The sequence below is a fragment of the Phacochoerus africanus genome, chromosome 1, assembly GCF_016906955.1.
Source record: "Phacochoerus africanus isolate WHEZ1 chromosome 1, ROS_Pafr_v1, whole genome shotgun sequence".
Taxonomy (NCBI): Eukaryota; Metazoa; Chordata; class Mammalia; order Artiodactyla; family Suidae; genus Phacochoerus; species Phacochoerus africanus.
The window spans coordinates 13442189-13463895 of record NC_062544.1 but is presented as its reverse complement, the minus strand read 5'-3'; the positions used below and the strand labels follow the sequence as shown (position 1 = coordinate 13463895).

At 39.1% G+C, this 21707-nt stretch overlaps 1 protein-coding gene across 3 annotated transcripts in view; it reads right to left on the bottom strand.

Moving 5' to 3' along the window:
* Nucleotides 1–5963: 5963 nt before the first annotated feature.
* The window catches only part of SGCD (sarcoglycan delta), a 1013702-nt gene continuing 997958 nt past the window's right edge, over nucleotides 5964–21707 (bottom strand). For all 3 annotated transcript variants that reach the window (XM_047774935.1, XM_047774843.1, XM_047774755.1), the window contains 2 exons: nucleotides 9982–10105; nucleotides 5964–8600 (listed from right to left, as the gene is read on the bottom strand). In XM_047774935.1, coding sequence (XP_047630891.1) covers nucleotides 8427–8600; nucleotides 9982–10105 — 298 coding nt within the window. In that variant the 3' untranslated portion in view covers nucleotides 5964–8426. The remainder of the gene's footprint in view (nucleotides 8601–9981; nucleotides 10106–21707) is intronic.

Here is a 21707-nt window from a genome sequence, read left to right as displayed (position 1 = left end):
TTGAAATAATATTAAATACAAATTTTTTTATACACAAAGTGTAATAAAGTTAAAATAGTTCCTTGTAATCCATAGCATTATTGCAATGCTTACAAAATTTTGCATAGAGTGTGCAAGGATTGATGTTATTCAAAACAAAACTAAAAAGCTCTTCTTAATATCACACCCAAACCCAGAGAAAAACCAAACAGAACCAAATTAAAAAAAAAAAAAAGAATCCAAAGGCTGAATTCAGTTGCTTTATAGGAATGGAGTTCCTTTTTCAAAATCTCCAAGCAAATGGGACTTTTATGACCTTCTCTTTACTGTGAAGAGCACCAGGATCTGGCTTCTCTGGGAGTGATAATTTAGCCAGCTCAATGATGGACAGTCCTCTAGCTTTTCCTTCTCAATCATGACCTCCTTAAGAAGTATCTCTCTGCTGCTTTGTGGCCTTAAAAAGGGAGAAACTTGCCTGCGGAGGTGGTTCACAGATGAAAAAACTGTTTCCCCCCTTACCAAACACTGGATAGAAATTAGGTTATTTTTGTGTCCATCTGAAATTCAGGGTTGCCAGTGCTTCCTTCTGTGTGGCCAGGGTCTTCCCTCTCTACCAGAGAACCTGATTTGCTGGCTCTGGTGATTTCAGTTCCATGAGACCCTTCAAAGGTACTCATCCCTGGTTTGCCATTTGGACACATCCACCAGTAAAAGAAAACCCTTGAATGCCTTACCCTAAGACAGGGTCTTTGACACTTTTTAGCTCATCCCTTTGCTAAGATTTAGGGCATAGCTGAGCCACAGGGGCATGACAGGACCCTGATTGGTCCTGGGCTTGACTGTGTCAGGAGCACTGAGAAGCTCTGGGCATAGCCATTCAGGGGCTTAGACATGCGCTATTGAGAAAGCACAGAAAAGCAGGACAGACCCCACCACCTGCTCTGGGTTGGTGCAGGTAGGCAGCAGGCCCTTCACAAGGGCAGACTGGTTTAACCTGTTCCCATGTTACCTGGCTCCGTGATTCTTCAAAATTATTTTAGGTATTTTGAGTCGAATAGATCAAACCTTGATCCATTAGCTTAGAAGATGAAAGTGCCCCAAAGCCACCAAGTTATAAGGAACTTCAGATGCACTCATCTTCTGCCCTCTCGTTGAGGTTGCCACCAACCTCTTTGCTGAATCTAGGACACCAGTGTCCAGTGTATAGGTTCAAGGTTAAAGGGTGCCACTGTTGAAATAAGAATTGGCAAGGGGGTCCTATTTCCAACTCAGATCAATGGGTAGCATTGGTCTGAGTGCTTTGGTGAGAAGAATTCTGCACTGGGGAAGGATTGTGGACCATTCGTGATGACTGACAAGGTATAGGGTGTGGGGCTCAAGCCATTACCCCAGTCAAAATGACCCCTTTGGATTCTGAATGTCTTATGCTACTCGAGTCCCTGCTATTCTTACTTGTTTTGGAGGGAAATAGGGACGGTGATAGCAATCTTGTTCCTTCTATTTGATTCTTTCCTTGACTCTTGCCACAACTAAAGGCAGGATGTAGGATAACCAAATGGTATCAAAGACCTCACCTAAAATAAGACATCTGTCTTTTGAAGTGAGGTATAGGGCAAAGAGAGGCATATGAGCAGAAATACTGATTTGTTGAGCCACATCTATAGATCATTGAAAATTAAATTTTTTTTCTTAAATGTAAGGTTGACAACCCAGGCATCTTCTAATTTGTAAGGACAAAAAGCCTGACTTAACAAGAATCAGAGCAAGCTAGTTTCTTCTTCTTCTTTTTGTTTCCTTCCAAATGCTATTACTCAGACAAATCTATATTTTCACTGCAGGTATCTCTACTTCAGTACAGAACGCTGTCACAGACGAGAGACAACAAACAGGAGGGAGATCAAAGTTTTACAGCCTCATCCACCCACGAAGGATCGTCTAGCAACTGGTAGGAGACACTTCTTAACAGCTCAAAAAATAGCTTAGTATGTTGGCAACTTCACAGCAGAGCGGTTTGGACTTAGACCCACATTTCAGCTCTGTACTTTTTTAACTAATGGCTTAGAGCAAGTTTCCTAACCTTTCTAAATCTCAGTTTCCACATCTGTTGATAGGAACTATAAGGGAACCTAACTCAAAGGCTTGCTTTGAAGATGAAAGAAGTGAATGCATATAAAACACTTAGCGTAGTGCCTAGCACATAGTAAGTTCTCAATGAATATTAGTTAATACAAAATTATTCTTATAGTTGGAAAATAAAATCCCACTCTTACCACATCTTAGAGCAGGCTCTGGGTCCAAAGAGACCTCTTTGAATGTATGCCAGATTTTGTGGGTGTGATTCTTTTGGGGGAGAAGGTTCAAAATTTTGCTCAGATTCTCTGGAGAACTTACGACCCCCCAAATGTTAGGACCTCATGCATTACATAAATAGGGGGCTAAAAAAAGCATCAATGTTCTCTTTGTCAACAAATAGCATTGTCCTGCCCTCAGACAACCCTTTGCTATACAGCTCCTGTGTAATCCAATAGATTGGTTTGGAATTGATGAAATCGGAGCTCTCTCTGATGTCACCAGAATAACTCAAAATGTAGAAGTAGCTGCAAAGACACTGGAAGAAGGGAAACTACTAGACCAGTTTAGGAGTGCAGAGTAGATTTTAGGTAAGATAGAGGTTTCCTTTTCTCTTCTCCCCAAGAGGGGAGCTTCCTGCTTGTTTAATTGATCTGACCTTTAGCTAATGTTCAGCAATGAAGCAGAATCTTCTCTTTCCCTGATAAGGGTGTCCACACGCCTAAGGCATGTGGCGTTTTGGAACACTATTCTGGTTTCCCATTGCAGCTGCTGGATTGTAAAAGTACTTCTTGAGTACAGCAACTTTTCCTCTGTTCATTTGCCAAGCTGATGGAAGTGGAATTGATATCACCATTTGTTGGGCAGAAGTTAAGCATTGCTGTTGGTATGTTTGAGACTGTTTACTGATGGATTTGATAAAATCATTAATGCTGTTATGATATCACATCTACTGTTGCATCCTGTTGAGCTGCTCTCTCTCTCCCTTTTTTTTTTTTTTGTCCCAAGGGAAGATGCTCACTTCCTACTCTGTCAGTATCTATAAAAGGAAGGTGGTGGGATAAAACCAAAGAAAGTAGCCCACAGAGCATGGGCCACCCCAAATGGGATGTTTTCTTTTATCCTTGTGCTCTAACAATACTCAAAATGAGGACCTCCCACAAATAACTATTTTTCCTTGGCCATTCAGACTTGCCTTGAGAAATTTCAAGGACTCTATTATGAAGAAAGCTTTTAAGAACTGTAGAAATCACATTGCTTTTGAAAGTGCCAATGCGAGTGGTGTGCTCTGCTGGCTGAAGCAGCAGGCTTCAGAGTGCTTTATCTCTTATCAGCGGTTTAGCTTTGTGAATGAGAAATTCAGAGGCAACTGTATAATTTTAAATTCTGATTACCACAAAGAAAGAGATGTATCTGACATCCCAGTGCAGTGGCTTTGACTATTTTAATGGAAATATGCTGGAACTGGGGGAGCCTTCTACGGAGGAGAAAGTGATGAAAGACCCAAAGAGAGACATTTTTATCTTTGAGATAAAAGGCCTGTTTTCTAAGGTTGTTTCTTTTATTATGACTTTTTCCCCCCACCTGCTATGGGGTGCACCATGCAAATGTATCATTCTAGGAACTGCTTCCTGAGCCTCTTTGTGCCTGAGATTTCCTGGAGCAAGGGAAAGAGAGGACACGGTCTTGTTTACAATGTATGTAAGTGAGAGTTTCACCTTGCAGAGAGCTTAAAAATAAGCATCAGTTGGTTAAATGGATCTGTGTACCTCCTTGGTCCAGACATCACATTCCCTTTTGCCTAAAATAAACAAAAGCAAGATATTCTCATGTAGCTGCTCCTGTGAAGGGGAATTTAATCCTCTTTTAGTCGAATCTAGAGGAAATGCTGGAGGACTCCTTTAACTGACATTGTGGGTATTTTTATTTAAAAAAAAAAACAAAAAAAGGAATATTCATACTTACAAAGAATCATTCATAACTGATGCTGTTTTAACCCTACTGAATATGAGTATAAAGCTCTGGATTAGCAATAGAGATGTCCACTGAAGAGACAAGTCTCTGGTAGAAACCTGCCTGACCACACAGAGGCAGAGATGGTGGAGCTCAAAATTGTTTTTTTTTTTTTTTTTGGTACTCCTACTACGCTAAAGAACAAAGACCTAGGTCCTTGGCAACAACATCAAAGTGCATGATTCTGATTCTCCCCCTCCACGCCCAACAACAGTTTCATGAAAGAATTCTTTTATGTTTTTTCTTCTTTCATATTTTAAGATGTTTCTTCAAATATTTCTAATTATTTCTTGGTCCCACCAACCCTTTAGGCCTGATGTGGTCGTAGGAAAGCAAGGTCACTGGAGGTGTGAGTAACCCAAGGGATGGATGCCAAGAAGATGTGTTAAGTCAAAACTATTCTTTGCAAGACCATGGAATGGGCATCTTTCTGGAATATGGGAAGATGGGATGGAGACCTCTAGGTAGAGTTTCCAGAAATAGTCTCTTCAGGTAAGAGGTTATAAATTGAAATCAAAGGATCCTTGCTTCACCTCTTGTCACACAGTGATGCTGACTGGAGGAACCACCTATGCATTAGGAGTCCTAAAGAAAACCTTTTGTGGATCATAGCTTTCGTCTTCCACTAAACATTTCCCTAATTCCGTCCTTCCTGTTTCTGAGAATCCCATGAGCCTATGTTTCTCAGACGAGTGGATCTCTTCTACACCAAACTGTAAGTCAGACCATCTTCTAACCATGTATTTATATTGCCAAGCACACATGGAATGTAGGATTACCTAGGCTGCTGTCTGCTTTCTCTCCTGCTAGGTCCAATACAAATGAGACTACAAATGACCTCTGTGTCAGGGGTCAGCAAACTTTTTTTTTTTTTTTTTTTCTGTAAAGGACCAACTAGTATCTATTTTATGTTTTGTGAGCCAAGAGGTCTCTGGCACAGATACTCAGCCTTGCTGGCACAGTATGCAATCAGCCATATATGACATGGAAATGAATGGATGTGGCTGTGTTAAAACTTCATTTATAAAAACAGGTGATGAGTTCCATTTGGTTTAAGGAAGAATTTTCTGGTCCCTGCTCTAGAGTCAAGCCTAAAGCAATCTTTGGTCTGTGGTGCTGGATATACAGTGAAAATCATGCAAGAGAAAACTAAAGGAAATTAGAAGCCAATTCAAGTTTACAGGATCTGTCCCTTGGGTAACAGAAATATAAAGCTGCATGGCAAGTTTCCAGTCAGATGCCACTGTAAGGGCTTTTGGAAATCTCCACCATACTCTGGTAGTTTCTTAAGAGTGAGTTTTACAAACTATTGAGCAGATATCCAATAGGATGCTATTGAATAATCCAATAGGGGCTAAACTTATTTGGAGATCAACTTTTAATTTATAAAACTTTCCCAAAGAGTAGGAATGTACTAAAACTTCTAGAATATAGAAAATTCATTTGGACTCTCTTATGCTGCCCACTGCTTAATATACTGAAAGATGTGATTGTCTAGAAGATATTATATAGAAAGATTAGAAAGAATCTCATTTTTTAAATTAAAAGTTAGCAGATTTTAATGTAAAAGAGATTTCTTCCCCCAGAATTCAGGTAAAATATTTTCTCATGACCATGGACAGATACTCTAGTTGGAAGAATTGGGGGGAAAAAAAAGTACATTGAAGGACTTAATATGCACTTACTGAAATCTAAATTCTGAATGGAAATACATAATTAACCCATGTCAAACATCCTGCTCATTACCTGGGATAGTGTGGTTACTTAAGCACAAATGAAAATCAGAATTTTTTTTATCATGTCTGTCCACACAGGTGCTTGATTTCTCTTCTTGGTTGCTAACATTCTTTTTATTCTGTTTGTGATCTGATTACCTATAGAATTAAATTTTGCGAGTGGGATCACACAAGTCTTTTTTTATTGGCATAAAACTCCCCAGGTGCTGATCTCAAACTTTTGTATAATAATTAGAACAAAATTCTATGAAAGAGGTTTAGGGAACTTTCCATTTCTTTGTCATCCAGAGGATATGTACTTGACATGACTAAGTGCAAAGATGGTCTGTCTGCTTCAAAACAAAACAAAACAAAACACAAAAAAACAAACCAACCCTTGTCTTCAGTTTTATCCACCAAGGATGTCATAGCTACTACCAGTGATGGGAATGATAGTGGGTAAATGCTCCCGGTTGACAGGGCAGAGGGGGCCTTTCCTGGCTTGGAAAAACCCTGGGTGTGGTATGTGCAGATTCTGGCAGTGTGATCCTGCAGGATAGAAGTAGTAGTGATCCAGAGCAATTGGATGTATTTTTACAGTTTTCCTTTTTAGACCCTAGTGCTGCAAATGAAGAAATCTTACAGTCTCACCCTTGAACAGCTCAATTATTTTACAGGGAGACTGAGCAAGAGTGACTGGAGGGAGCCAGGGGTCTGGGAGACAGCAGGGCTCCTGGTCAGGTGAGAACCATTCCCCCTCCCCCCATCACTAAGTGACTAAGTAAACATACAGCTTGCTTTTCCATCCAATGTGTGCAAACCTCAGCCTGATTCTTGAGTGTCATCTCAAAAATACCAAGCCTCTTGTTCATTTCCTATGGCAAATCTCCCCTCTGCTTGTGAAGTAAGAAAAAGTAGAACCTTGTTGAGGAAAAAAAACAAAGGCCATTCAGGCCACCAATATGACTTCATTTAGGATTGTGGGGCTGCTGCTTAGCGTATGGCATCCGAGACTGTCTAGGCCAGTTGTGTCTTCGATTCCTAGATGTGGGTTCCTTAAGGGTCCACATCTGTCAGCCACCTGGTCTACCAGCTTTAAGATGCCCCATCATTATTAAACCCTTCCCCTCCAATCATTCAAAATAAACTACAGGTGACAACAAGATAAATAGGATGTGCTTCTCCTTGCTGAGTGCATTGACTTAAGGCATAGGCACATTTCCCCCTCTTTGAACAGAGATGATGTAATCCCCTGTCCCAGCACAAGAGCTGGCCAGGGTGACCCTGGAGTGTGATGATGAAAGTGGAGTGATGAGAGGTAGCTGATGGCGGGAATTAGGGAGCTGCTTCTACACATGCCAACGTGAGTACTGCTGAGCCCCAGGGGACACAGTGATGCTAATAAAGACACTTGACTCAGTCTAGATTAACTTCCTGGGGGCATTTCTGGGGGCATGTGGGACTTTTGGTCTGTGATTCTTGGGTCACTATTCTCAGAGAAAACAATGGTAAATTGAGGAAAACAAATATCCCAATACTGAAAAAAAATACATAAGAGCCTGGAAGACACAGTTTGTGCATGCCTTTAAAAATAAAAGTCATGTCTCTAAAAGACCTACCAAGCCCAGAAAACGTGCTTAAAAATGATGTGGTTCTGTTCGCCACTCTTTGATTCCCACCTCCGAATAGCTTCTCTCTGGAGTAGTGGTTCTACTCAAGGATTCTGATTGGCCTGATTATTTTGGGTAGGAGTCTATTGGACCAAGTCCGAAGTGAGGATGTAACAGATTTTGAGCCATCCCCCCCTCTAAACAGAGACATATTGCCTATTTATTCTTTATCTGTCAGGCCATTGACTAGCTTTCAGCCGACTTAGGAGCAGCTGTTTTCCTATCTTGTGCTGATTTACAGCTCCTATTTTGACTGACTGTGGGATAATATGTGAGTTGGAAGGAAGTAAGCTAGAAGCAGTTGGGTGGCAGTTCAAACTTTGCTAAAATTCATCCTTCTAATTTATCCAACTACAAAAAAGTCCCAGGGCATTTGGCTGCAAAAAAGGAGAAGAATCATTTGAGTTCCTATGGCTGACTTCTCGGGCACTGCCCCATCCCTACCTCAAAGAGGGAGAAGTTGGCTAGCTGCGCTACAGCTAAAAAAGGAAACTAGTGTCTGTTTTGACTACAAGGGTCTTGGCCCTGGGGTGTGCCTTGCAAATTCCCGCCATCACTTCCTTGTAATGACACTAAAGGAGGAGACAGGCTGTCTATCAAACAGGTAGGTGAATATTCAGTGAATGTCAACACACTGTGTGATTCTGAAGGGTCTGGAGAACAGTGGGCCAGAAGTAGCATTTTGATTTTATCATGGACGTGGTGGGGTTGGGATGGACATGACAGTGGACATCACAGGGTCACCCATGGTTCCTTTTGTACTGAAACCTCATTTTATACAGAGGATATATATATTTATTTATATATATATTTATATATATTTATATCCACCCACACGCACACGCACGCACCCACACACCCACACACACACAAAAGGTCTTTGATAGGCTTTCTGTGTTATAGTAAAAATAGCTGGCAGCCAGGGTCTAAAGCCAAAAAAGGCCTTTATGCTGCGACAGTGTCCACTATGGATAGTCTCTCACAGGCAGACACTTGTGTTTATCTGACAAGTGGAACCAGTTCCTGCCTGTGACAGGAATAATCTCCCGTTGGCACAAACGCAGATCTCGAAGACCTTCTGCCTCGTTCCCGCGGGTGTGTAGGATCCGTGAGGCAATCTGGGTAGTTTGATTTTCGCAGCATCTAACTTAATCTAAAAAGAGTAAACAGGAAGGAAGAGTTAGAGCCTGTCTTTTATCCTCCTGACATTCTGACACAGTGAATGAATGTTCAATTGCAATTGAACAAGCGCCTACTATGCGCTAGTATTTGTAGGCACTGGGAATTCAGAGAGGAACAAGACCGATGAAGTCCCCGCCCAACCCCCAGAAGCTTGTATTCTAGCCAGACACTGTTGCACTGACACCATCACGTATAGGCATTTTGCAAAAGTGCAACACATGGAGTGCGAATGGATTCCTAGAGTGAGGTAAATCTGGAAATGCCAGGTTAACAATTGTCTTTATCATGAGACGTCTCAGACCCTAATTACATCTATGTACATGGTGGGGCTTCAAGAATATGCAACACTCTCCAGTCCTAAATGATTGTTAGGATTTTTATAACTAATTCCTCCAGAGTTCAGATTCTGATAGCTATAAGCTGCATCTGTGATGTAGACACTGCTTTGAAATGTGTGTGATTGGGAGTTTGCAGCTGTCTGCAGAGACATTTTTGATAACTGAAAGGTCTATCTGGCTAGATCTTTTAAAACAAATATAGCAAATGCCAAACCAATCAAAAGGCAGGCTTGGTATACAGAGGCAGGTTGAGACGGATAACTTCCAACTACACATAAAAAGTGGAAGAGAGTTTTGCTTTAAAAACACATTTTTCCTCTTTTTAAAAAGAATTCTTAAATATAAAAATTCACTTATGAGAATGATGAAGCCATTTTCAAAATTTTGCAGTTGAATCATATTTTCTTTGGGGATTTGGCTTATTTTGCTTGCAAAACTACAAGCAGCTGTTCTGTTCACCAAAGTGGGTTTTGTGTCGGGGTAGAGAATGAATATTTGCCACCTTTTCATCCCTTCGGCTTTTATTGCCTAGTTTTGACTTGTTCTGATTTGGGATAGCTATTAGATCTGGCTTTTCTGTTTTCAATGAAAGTATAAACAAAGAAGGTACACTATAAAAATGACTACAAGTAAATTAAGTTCCTCTTTACACAGATGTGTGTGATATACAGCTTAATTATAGCAGCCAACTAAATTTTATTTTAAGAGAGAGAAAGTTTGGAAATAGCATTCATTTTTACAGCCATCCTTCTAATTCTGGTCTTGTAATTCGTGCTGTTACATCAACACCTTACAAATGATGAGTCATAACTTTTATGTGCTGTGGGTTTGGCTTAGAGTTGTGGTGTTCAACATATTTGTTCTAGAAATAGGACCTCCGATTGGCTCTTTTTTTTTTTTTTTTTTTTTTGCGTATAAGGCAGGTTGACTGCAGTGGCAAAGGGAATGATGTTTTAGGAAATGTTGGCTTATTGGAGCTGTGTTTCTTTGGACCTCTGTCCCTCGTCCCCCTACCTCTCCATCTTTGGACTCCAGTCTCAGCTCTGTTCTGCAGGTGGCTTCCATATTGCCGGCTTCTGCATTTATTTCTACTCCTTTTGGGGCTTCCATCACCAGAGACCGGGTGGGGGATTCCAACCTGAAATAGATCCAAGACCAAGCACGATTAAAGATCCCATTTCACTTTTTCAATACATTTCAAAGGAAGTCGATGCTCTGAGCATTGATACAACATTTCCATATCTGATTAGGAAATTTTTCTAGCTTTGCTTTACAAGCCTGGTCAAATTTATGAGGGAAAATATAAGATAGCTGGGCTTTATCTTCCCTGCCTAGCACAAAGATCATAAGGAAGGTGTTCTAAAATCCTGGCTTCATTTTCTCTTACACCCAGGTACTTATTGCCTGATTGGCGTAATTAACCAAATTCTTACATAAGTTTTGTGTAGTTTTAGAGTGAGGCAATCTCAGGTCTAAACTGAACGTCCTGGAATTGGTAGGCATTCCTTTCACTTCATCCTGCTTTCTGCATCTTTCCCGGAAGCAGATTTGGACAGAGCTTAGCCATGGCTGACTCAAGCCACGGAGCTGTCACAGCATGACCTTGGGCAAATCTTTCTTCCCTCCTCTCCTTGCCAAAGTTTCTCAAAGCCTGTTTCCTCATCTCTAAAGTGTTTCAAGTGGTGTCTGGCGCGTGGTAAATGTATAATATGTATTTGCTGCTACTATATTGTTGTGACTATTGCTATCATACCAGCTGCTCATAAAGAAATTTCAAGCCTGACTCAAATAGGCAGTTGTCAAAAGAAGATTCAGAACAGCCAAGTTGTTGCCAGGAATTAAAGGGAATGGATTTGACTACAAAGGGACAGCACAAGGGGTAGATGATCTTTGGTGACAGAATGGTTCTGTGCCTTGATTGCAGGGGTGGTCATGTGCCTCACATAATTGTACCCTCCCCCCCATCAAGTGAATTTTACTGTGTGTAACATAAGTAAATTGAGTGAAGGGGAGTCAGCTACACTCCATGGTAATTGTTAGGGCAAAAGAGGATAATGCTTCATCGAAAGATTTCTGCTGAACTCATTCAATATGAAAAATATGAAGTAAAACCCAACCATCCTCTAGGTAGTCCAGATTTTAATATTAGCCCCACATGGGACTGAATGAGGATCCTCTCCTCTGTTACAAAGAAAGTATCCCAACTTGGGAAGCCCAGGCCTCTACCATGGCTATCAAACTTCGCTGAATAAAACCAATTGTCTCTATTTTATTTCTACGTCCTCTTTTTGACACTTTGACGTATTAAAAGGGAACATCATCCTCTCTGCCTGCCGACTGCTGACTCCTTGTTCTGCCCCCACCCCCTTCCCCCTGCTATGGGTCAGGCACACCCTCACAGGCATCAGTAATTGGCAGGAAGAGCAAGGTGACCAGTGGGGAGCAATCCCAAGCCATGTTTCATAGGCGCCAAGGGAGGGAGGGTACTTCCTCACTTCCCAGGTCTGGCTCCCTGCCTTTTGCTTCCAGGCAGCAGGAAATTGATGTCCCTTTTTCCACGACAGTGACTCATCTAGAACCTTTAAGAGAAACAACAGGTCTCTAGTCCTCAGGAAAGGACTGGCTCGAGCTTCTTTTTCACTCCTTATTTCCATTTTGACCTCTTATCACTTTGTGTGTGGCAAAAAACCCCTACCCTACCCCTCCTTCTCACAAGACCTTCACCAAGTTGGTGCTGAACTAGGTGTGGTCCACCTTGAAGTGTGGCCAAATCCCTTTGCCTGTGTTTTTTCCCCCTACTATGACCTCAGACAGGGAAGGAGGTCTTGTTTCTAGAGCTTCAGGAAATGATGGCTGTGTAGTACAGGCCTTGTCTAGGAACTTTATCTCACCCCGGTTGAGCTCTTCCTGTAGCTCACTTTTAAAATTTGAAGATGGTTTTCCACCATGCTCTTTGCTTCTCTCCCTAAGGTCTGGCTGACGCCCTTACCTTATCCTAGCATGGTCTACTACCTTCTGTTTTCACTAACAGGGAGACCTTTTCCCTCTTGGCATAAGCTTCCCTTATGATAATATTGCCTGCTCAACTCCACATTTGTTCACCCTCTTCTCAACAGCAGGCACTGCTATCCTCCATCCGTCCTAGGAAACAGTCCTCACGCCGTGTTCTCTCTTTCTCTTGCTTCCTTCTTCCCTCCCTCCTGTATTGCATCAGATAATTCAGCTTTTAACTCACAACTAATATACTAATTCTCACATAGTAATTCACCTTGAACCTGGACTATGGTAACCTCAAAAGATTAGCTCTATTTCTTCCCCTTGTTTCCCAGTGTACTTCACGCACCCATATATCATCCTGAAGTCAGTTTTGAATATGTCACTTCTGTCATCAAAACCTTCACAAGTTCCTTAGAAAAGATTGAACTCTTGAACTTACTTGCCCATTAGAACTTGGTCTGACCTATTTTGTTAGTCTTTCTTGCCACAAACATCTCCTACGTTTTAATGAATACTTACTAGGTGATGGGCACTGTGGGAAGTGCTTTATATGTGTCATTTAATCCCAACAAAAATCCTCTGTTTTTGGCACTCCTTCAAATCCTGATTGTACAGGCAAGGAAACTAAAGTAAATGACTTCCTCAGGTTTGTATATCTTGTAAAAGGGCAGAGCCAAGATCCAAACCCAGGCATGTTATAGAGTATTCTTTATCTCTTCTAGAAAAATTGGACTTCTTTCCTGTCCACCACATTTTCGTACTGTTCTCTGTAACGAAATGCCAACTCTTTCTTCATGGAATTGGCACTTCTACTTCTGAACCCAGGCTCTGTAAATAATGATGAGATGATGGCTAGTACCACATATGTCTCCGTGAGACATACCACCTACTACCTAAGAGTCTTCACTACTTACTGAAGTGGTCAACATCAGCACATCAAATTCGTGATATGATTAATGTGTTTGTATTCAGTATATAGTGAATCAAAGTGAATGATGCATACAAAATTATAGCTTAGGGGGAAAATACTGAAATAGAAAAAATACAGGGAGCTTGGAGAACTTTATCAGATGGAGCATTGGATTTCAGACAGGCCTATGAATTCGCTTTACTCTTGCCATCTCCTATGAGATCAGAAGGAGAACTCAGAAGTAGACTCAGAAATGCCTGCTCCCTTCCCCTCCTCCAAAGCCTTGGATATGCCAGAGTGCCAAGAAAGCGGGCCACTCTGAAACTGTCTCCTAATGTGAACAGCATGATAAGGTAGAAACTAGTTTCCTGGAAGCAAAGACAAAGTGGTAGCTGGCTTAGTTTTCATACCCCATCCTTAAGGTCTGTCCTTTGCTACAAAGGCAGACTGTTTGTTCACATGCTAAATCTTTCCACTGTCAAGAAAGCTCCTGCAAGAGCCCTAGGGGCCTGCAGAGAGTGCATGCAGCACTCCTGCAGTGATGTCAGTCAATTTCCGACCATAGATGGATAACCACAATGCTGTTGCATAGATAGTATTGAGCAAGGAAAATGGAAGGAGGCTTCCTCCTGATTTGGGCCAGGGCAGGATGGGGGTGTTGGTTCCTGGCAATTGAGCGTCCTATTGGCTCTTGGGAATGAATGCTAATCCCATTAGGAGCAAGTGCAACCCCTCTGGGAGGACTAAAAGAGCCTGCACATGGAGAAAGTCTCGGAAAGGAAGTCCAAGTCTGGGCCAGGCTCTCCAGAACAGTGGTTCTCAAACAGGAGCATCAGGATCCCCTGGCAGGCTTGTTAAAACACCCATTGCCAGGATCTACCCCCCATAGTTTGATGCAGTAGGTTGAGGGTGGTGCCTGAACACCTGTACTTGTGACAAGTTACAGGTGATGCTACAGCTGCTAGTTCAGGAACCACATGTTGAGAACCACTGCTCTAAAACACCACCGTCATCTCAAGTGCCCACAAAGACTAGATAGGTGATGTCAGTGAGTGACCCATAAGAAAGCTATAAGCAAAATAAGAGTTTAAATTCTTTACATTTCATACGCATGCCACCTTGCCTTGTTCTTCAAGAATGCCCTAGCCTTTCCTCATCTTCCAATAAATTTCTGAATCAACCACAAGTGAGGGAGACGCTCTGGACAGGTGTCAGCTGCTGTTCTAACCTGGCTGATTACTGCCAGGGCTTCCGATTAAAAAAAAAAAATCTGAATCATTCCATTTTGAGAATTAGTGCAAAAGATTTCTCCAAATGTTCATATGATATAGAGATATCATGTACCCACCATCCTTTTTAAAGGAAAAAAAAGTTCTTATCTCTGAAAATCCCTGAGCTCTTCTTCCTAATCCTATCCATTTTCGTCTCTCAAGAGTAACTACTGGTATGAATTTTGTTTACTCTTCTTGATTTTCTTTATAATGTTGTATTACTGCATGTATGCCTTTTAAAATGATAGATTGTTTATGATCACAAGCTTTTGAACTTTATGCACTGAGTAATTGCAGTTACGCATTCTTTTCTGATGTATTCATTTATTTTCTGGCCTCAACATTTTGTTCCTGCAATGCATCCATGCTGTAGCACAGCTGTAAATTATTCTTTTTCCCTAGTGTTATCATACGTCATGATCTGTTTGTCCATCCTTTTGTGGGACATTTGGATAGATTCCAAGTTTTCATGTATATAAAGTCATCCCTGCATGTTCTCTTGTGTGGCTCCTGGTGAACATGTGCAGATTTTCTTTAGGACACATCCGTGAAGTGTGGAATTGCTAGCTCCTAGGTTTATCTACAGCTTTATTGCTTTCCCACTAGTAAAGTATAGAGTCCTGTTTATTCTACTTTCTTGCTAGGATTTAATATTATTTATTATGAGACAAGTATAAAAGGGGATGCTATTGTCTTTTAAATTTGCATTTCCCAGATTAGTAATGGAGTTAAGCATCTTTTCATTTGTTGGTAAGCCATTTGGGATTCGTCTTCAGTGAAATGTCTTTTGTCTCTCTTAATTGTTTTCATTTGTGTTATTTTGTGTGTGAATTGTAGTGATGCTTTATATACTCTGAAAAGTAACTCTTCAGTTCTCTGTACTGATAATTTCTTTTTCAAGGCTGTAGTTTATCTTTTCACTGCATGCTTAGCATCTTTGGATGAGCAAAGGGGTTTAGATTGTAATGTCAACAAATTATCTTTTCCTGTAGGGTTTGAGCTTCTGTCTTATCTGAGTCGTCCATCCTTACACTGAGGTTATGAAGTTCTATGTTGAGTTTTCAAAACTTTTATGTTCTGCTTTTTCATTGTCTTTTATTCACTGGGTATTAATTTTTGTGTATGATCTCAGGCTGGGATCACAAGAGATGCAGAGCAAGGGTCTCACCGTCATATATTGAAAACCCATATTTAGCTGTGTCATACATGATTGTTGCCATACGCATATTGGTCTCTTTGGAGATTTTCTAGTCTGTTTTGTTATTCTATTCACCTAGCCTTGTGACAATCATTAAATAAATATTTTAGCTTACTTATTTTGATTTTTAAATTCTTTACATTGCATACACTAACCCCCTTGCCTTGTTCTTCAAGAACGCCCTAGCTTTTCCTAGTCTTCCAAATAAATTTCCAAATCAACTGAAGTTTCAACTGAACGAAGCCCTGTTGGAACATTGATTGGATTTAGGTTCCCTCCATGTTCATTGCACCTGTCTCTATTTTGTTGTTTCCTGGGATGTATTTCAATAAAGTTCAACAGTTTTCTCTGTGTGGGGTTAACATACCTCTTGTGGCTGTGGACAATTGTATTTCAGTAAAAAAGTATTTCTCTTATACCTATTTATTTTTCCCATTGTATCAATATTGTTTTGGTATGTGATCTTATTGTTAAAACACATAGCTAAATTATCTTATTTTTCAAAAGTGGTACACAGGTTGACTTAGGTTTTTTAGGTGGGCACTAATTGTTTCATGATAGTTCTATATCTTTTTTTTTTTCATATTGTACTATCTAGGACTGTCCAATAAAGTGTTTACTGAAAGTTAAGCAAAGGTAATCTTGCCTTTTCTTAACTTTAAAGGGAAAACTTTCAAAAATTTACCCATTAAGTAAGATTTTTTATAGGTTTTTTTTTTCCCAAAAAATATTTTTTATCATGATGAGAGAGTTCTCTTATCATTTTGCAAAGAGTTTCTCTCATTCATTACTGTGGATTTATCAGTTAGTATTTTATTCTTCATATATTGAGATAATATATTTCTCCTTAATATATTAATGTGAATTAATTATATTAATTTCCCAATATTGATAATCCTCTCCTACTTTTTTTGTATTAACCAAACATTTTCATACCATCTCATCTTTTCTATCAATTTCTGAAATTATCTGTTAATTATTTTTAGGATTTTGCACCTGTGGTCATAAGTGAGTTTATCTTGTAACTTTTCTTTCTTGTAATAACTTTGTCAGATTCTTTTGGGGTCAAAAGAGATGCAGAGCAAGGATCTCACCGTCATATATTGAAAATTTTTTGGAATTTTTAATGAAAGATTAGATGTAGCTACCCTTTGCATATTTAAATGCATTGATAAACCTTCTGGTCATGGAAAGCCATCTTATTCCCATTAAAACATAATTACAGGATTATATGGGTTTTATGTTTCTTCTCAGGTTGATTTTGGTAAGTGATCTGTTTTCCTGGTATTTTTCCATTTCACATAAAGTTTTAAATTTCTTGGCAAGGCTTTTCATAATATTTTCATTTTTAAAAACATCCCTAACATTTGTAGTTATGCCTTTTGTTGTTCCAAGGATTTTTATTTGTGTATTCTTTTCCCCTTGAGCAGTACTGTCAATTTATCAGTCTTTTCAAAGAGCTAACTTTTGCCTTTGTCACTCCTATTTGTTTTATGTTTATTTGTTATTCTTAAAATTTCCTTGTCTTTTTGTTCTAGATAGAACAACTGAAGAGTTATCCTAATCTAAATTCTAAAACGTGTTGCTGCCTTAGTTAATTAAAATGTTCTGCTTTCTTAGTTGATTTCTGCTTTCCTAACTTTTAATACATTCATTTAAAGATAGGCGTTTTAGAGGTAGCATCCCAAAGGAGAATTATTAATACAGGTGTAAATCTCTTCTGATTTTAGTATAATTTCTCCTGTGGTTAAGTTTTATATAAGGATTTTCCTTAATTTCTAAATCTTTAAGATTTTCTATGACCTATTTCTAGTGTATATTTTATTCACCGGTTTTGAACTGATAATCTTACCATAGTCAGAAAACATTCTCTTTTTAAAAAATCATTTATTTAAAAATCGAGACTAGGATCTTGGCTCTGTATGTGTCAGTTTTTTAAAATATTCATGCCTGACTGAAAAGACCGTGTTCTGCCGTTGCTGGTGCTATGTTCCACACGTGTCTATTAACCCAACATTTTAATTGTTCTGTTCATATATATATATCAGCTACTAAAAGAGGTATATTATTAAATACATATAATGGCAGCTTAGAATTATTCTATCTTCCTTATCTTCTTATGAATGTGTATAATGATCCTATTTCTCAGCATATTTTTTGCCTTAAAATCCATTTTGCCTATTAGTATAGTTGTTCTCATTCTGTTTCTATCAGTATTTTCCTTGGATGCATTTTTCTATTCTTGTAAATGTCATCCATTCTGTATGCTTATAATTAATTAATTAATTAAATTAATTAGTTTATTTATTTATTTAGTCTTTTGGCTTTTTAGGGCCGCACTTGCGGCATATGGAGATTCCCAGGCTAGGGGTCAAATTGGAGCTGTAGCTGCTGGCCTATGCCACAGCCATAGCAATGCAGGATCCAAGCCTCATCTGCGACCTACACCACAGCTCATGACAATGCCAGATCCATAACCCACTGAACGTGGCCAGGGATCGAACCTGCGTTCTCATGGATACTATTCAGATTCATTTCCGCTGAGCCACAACGGGAATTCCATGGTTATATTTCAGATGTGTCTCCCCTGTAAATGAATTTTTATATTTCAGATGACTTTTTACTGATGGAAAATTTACATGCAGTGAAATGCACAGACTTTTTAATTTTATTGAGATAAACACTGTATATATTCTAAGGTATACAACATGATATTTTAATACATGAATACAATGTGAAATGATTCCCCTACTAAGTAAGTTAAACCTATCCATCATGTCACATATTTACATCTTTCCCACGTATGGTGAAAACATTTAAGATCTACTCTTGTAGCAAATTTCAAATCTAGAATACATTATTATTAAATCTAGTCACTCTGCTGTACACTAGACCTCCAGAACAAATTCATCTTGTAACTGAAAATTTGTACCCTTTATCCAGTCGCCTGTTAGTAGATACTTGGTTATTTCAAGTCTGGGGCTATTTTGCACAAGTCTTAATGAGGATAAAGTTTTCATTTCTCTAAAATAAGGAGCTATGAGTAGAATTACTAGGTTACAACATAGGTGTGTCTTTAAGGCTGTATCTAAAATAATCCCCAGTGATCTTTACATCCTGTTATTGATGCCCTAGGCGATTTTCTCTCCTAGATGTGGGCTGGATATTGTGGCTTGATTCTACAAAAGGAAAATGTGGCAAGAGGGATAGGATGTCACTTAGGAGATCAGGTTATAAAAACAAAAAACAGACAAAAAAACTGGCTTCCATCTTGGGTTCATGCTCTCATTCCCTCACGCAAAGGGATGCCAGCTGCCATGTGAGAACTGCACAAAGAAGATGTCTGAGAAACCAAGGGAGCCCATTAGCCTGTGAGGAGGTAAGGTCCTCAATATAATAGTTACAGGGAGCTGAGTCTTGCCAACAACCAAAGGAATAAAATTAGAAATGGATCTTCTCCAAGTCAAGCACTTGAAGAGGTCACAGCCCTTGCCAGCAGCTTAACTGCAACCTCCTAAGTGATCTTGACTGAGAGGAACTATTAAATTGCACCCACAGAAACTGTGGGATAATAAACGTCTGCTTTTTAAGCTGCTAAGTTTTAGGGTAGTATGTTTCACAGCAGTAGTTTAATAGAATAAGAAAACTAACAAATTATTTTCCAAGATAGCTGTGCAACTTTACATTCTTACCACCAATACTGATGTAATTAAAGCTATTCCAGTGGCTATAAAATGGGTCTTTTCAAAAAATTTATTACAGTTGATTTACCATGTTGTGCTAATTTCTGCTATAGAGCAAAGAAATTCAGTTATATATATATGTGTGTGTATGTGTACATATACACACGACACATACTGTTTTTTATATTCTTTTCCACCATGGTTTATCCCAGGAATTTGCTATATAGTCTAATTATTTGTGCTATACAGTAGGACCTTGTTGTTTATCCATTATAAATGTAATAGTGTGAATCTATCAACCCCAAACTCCCAGTGCATCCCCACCCCCCCGGCAACTTATAAGTCTGTTCTCTATGTCTGTGAGTCTGCTTCTGTTTTGTAGATAGGTTCATTTGCGCCATATTTTAGATTCAACCTATAAGTGACATATGGCATTTGTCTTTTTCTGACTTAACTTAGTATGATACTCTCTAATTCACTTAGTATGATAATCCATGTTGCTGTGAATCGCATCATTTCATTCTTTTTCATGTCTAAGTAGTATTCCATTGTATATATGTACCAACAACTTCTTTTCCATTTCTCTGTCAGTGGACATTTAGGTTGTTTCCATGTCTTGGATATTGTGAATAATGCAGCTATGAACATGGGGGTCCAGGTATATATATATAGGCTAGGGGTCTAGGGGTCTAATCGGAGCCGTAGCCACCAGCCTATGCCAGAGCCACAGCAATGAGGGATCCAAGCCGCATCTGTGACCTACACCACAGCTCACGGCAGCGCCGGATCATTTAACCCACTGAGCAAGGGCAGGGACTGAACCCGCAATCTCATGGTTCCTAGTCGGCTTCGTTAACCACTGCGCCACGACGGGAACTCCCAGGTATATTTTTGAATTACAGTTTTGTACAGATCTATTCCCAGAGGTGGGATTGCTGGATCATATGACAATTGTATTTTCAGTTTTCTGAGGAACCTCCATACTGTTTGCATAGGGGTTGTACCAATTTACATTCCAACCAACAGTGTCCTCTTTTCTCCATACCCTCTCCAGCATTTGCTATCTGTAGACTTATTAATGATAGCCATTCTTACTGGTGTAAGGTGGTACCTTATTGCAGTTTTGATTTGCATTTCTCTAATAATTAGTGATGTTGAGCATCTCTTCTTGTGCCTACTGGGCATCCACATGTCTTCTTTGGAGAAATGATGTCTGTTTAGATCTTCTGTGAATTTTTTTTATTGGGTTGAAGTTTTTTTGTTGTTGTTGAGTTGTATGAGTTATTTGTATGTTTTGGAGAGTAAGCCCTTGTCGTTTGCATAATTTGCAAATCTGTTCTCCCATTCTGTAAGTTGTCTTTTCATTCTTGTATAGCTTCCTTTGCAGTACAATAAAATCGTTCTTCATTGTGGTTTTCATTTTTTCCCTGATGACTAATGATGTTGAGCAGCTTTTCACATACATATTGGATATTCAAAGATCTTTTCAGAAGGATCTATTTAACTCTTTTGTTCAACTATTTTATTTTTAAAATCGTGTTATTTGTATTTTTGTCACTGAGTTGCTATATAGTCTAATTATTTGTGTAAATATATATATATGAAATTTTAGATATATTTTCAGAAAATTCAGATGTAGCTATATCTATGTGTACCTGTATCTGAAATCTACCTATCCATCCATCCATCTATCCATCTGTACATCGACCTATCTATCTAGTACAAGTGTTTTCTTCTAAACTGTGACTTACCCCCCAAGGTCTCCAAGACAGTCTCCTATTTTTTTTTTCCTGGAAGCTTTAGAGTTTTAGCTTTACATTCAAATTTATGATCCATTTATTTTTCATTTAATTTTTAAGAATTAATTTTTCAGAATAGAGTTGAGATTCACTTTTTCCCTAGTAGGTTTATCTAGTTTTTTGAGCACTAATTATTGAAAAAATAATCCTTACTTTATTGAATAGCATTGGTGCTTTTATTGAAAATCAATTAACCCCATACATGGAGATTTATTTCTAAAATCTCTACTCTGTTCTATTTATCTGTTTGCCTAGTCTCATGCAAAAACCAGACAGTCTTAGTTACCATAACTTTATAATAAGTCAAAATAAGCTCTATAGTGAGTCCTTTAACTTTTGCAAAAGGAAAAAAGATTGATTTAATTATTCCAAATTCTCTCCTTTCCCATATAAGTCTAAAACCCTGGAGGGAATTTTACTGGGATTATGTTGAAATAGATCAGTTTTGGGGAGAGTTGATACCTTGACAATATTGAGTCTTTAATGGATTTTTTAAACATTTTTTGTACATTGTCCAAATGTACAATTCTTGATTTATGTGTTCTGTTAAGTATTTTGGTTCAATGTTGCTTAATACAGCAAGAGTACTGTTTATTCACTGTTTATTTACATATATCTGTTTTCTACTTTCTTTACTTATTCCTCTGTCATCTGAAATCTCCCTTTTTCCTTAAAATCAAGAAAATCCTTGACATGTTCTTTTAGTGAGGGTTTATGGGACAAATCCTCATTTTTATTTTTCTGGAATAATTTTAATTTTCTAATTTTTATGGCCATGCCCAGGGCCTGTAGAAGTTCCTGGGCTGGGGACCAAACCCATGTGACAGCAGCAACCCGAGCTGCTGCAGTGACAATGCCAGATCCCTAGCTCACTGGACCACA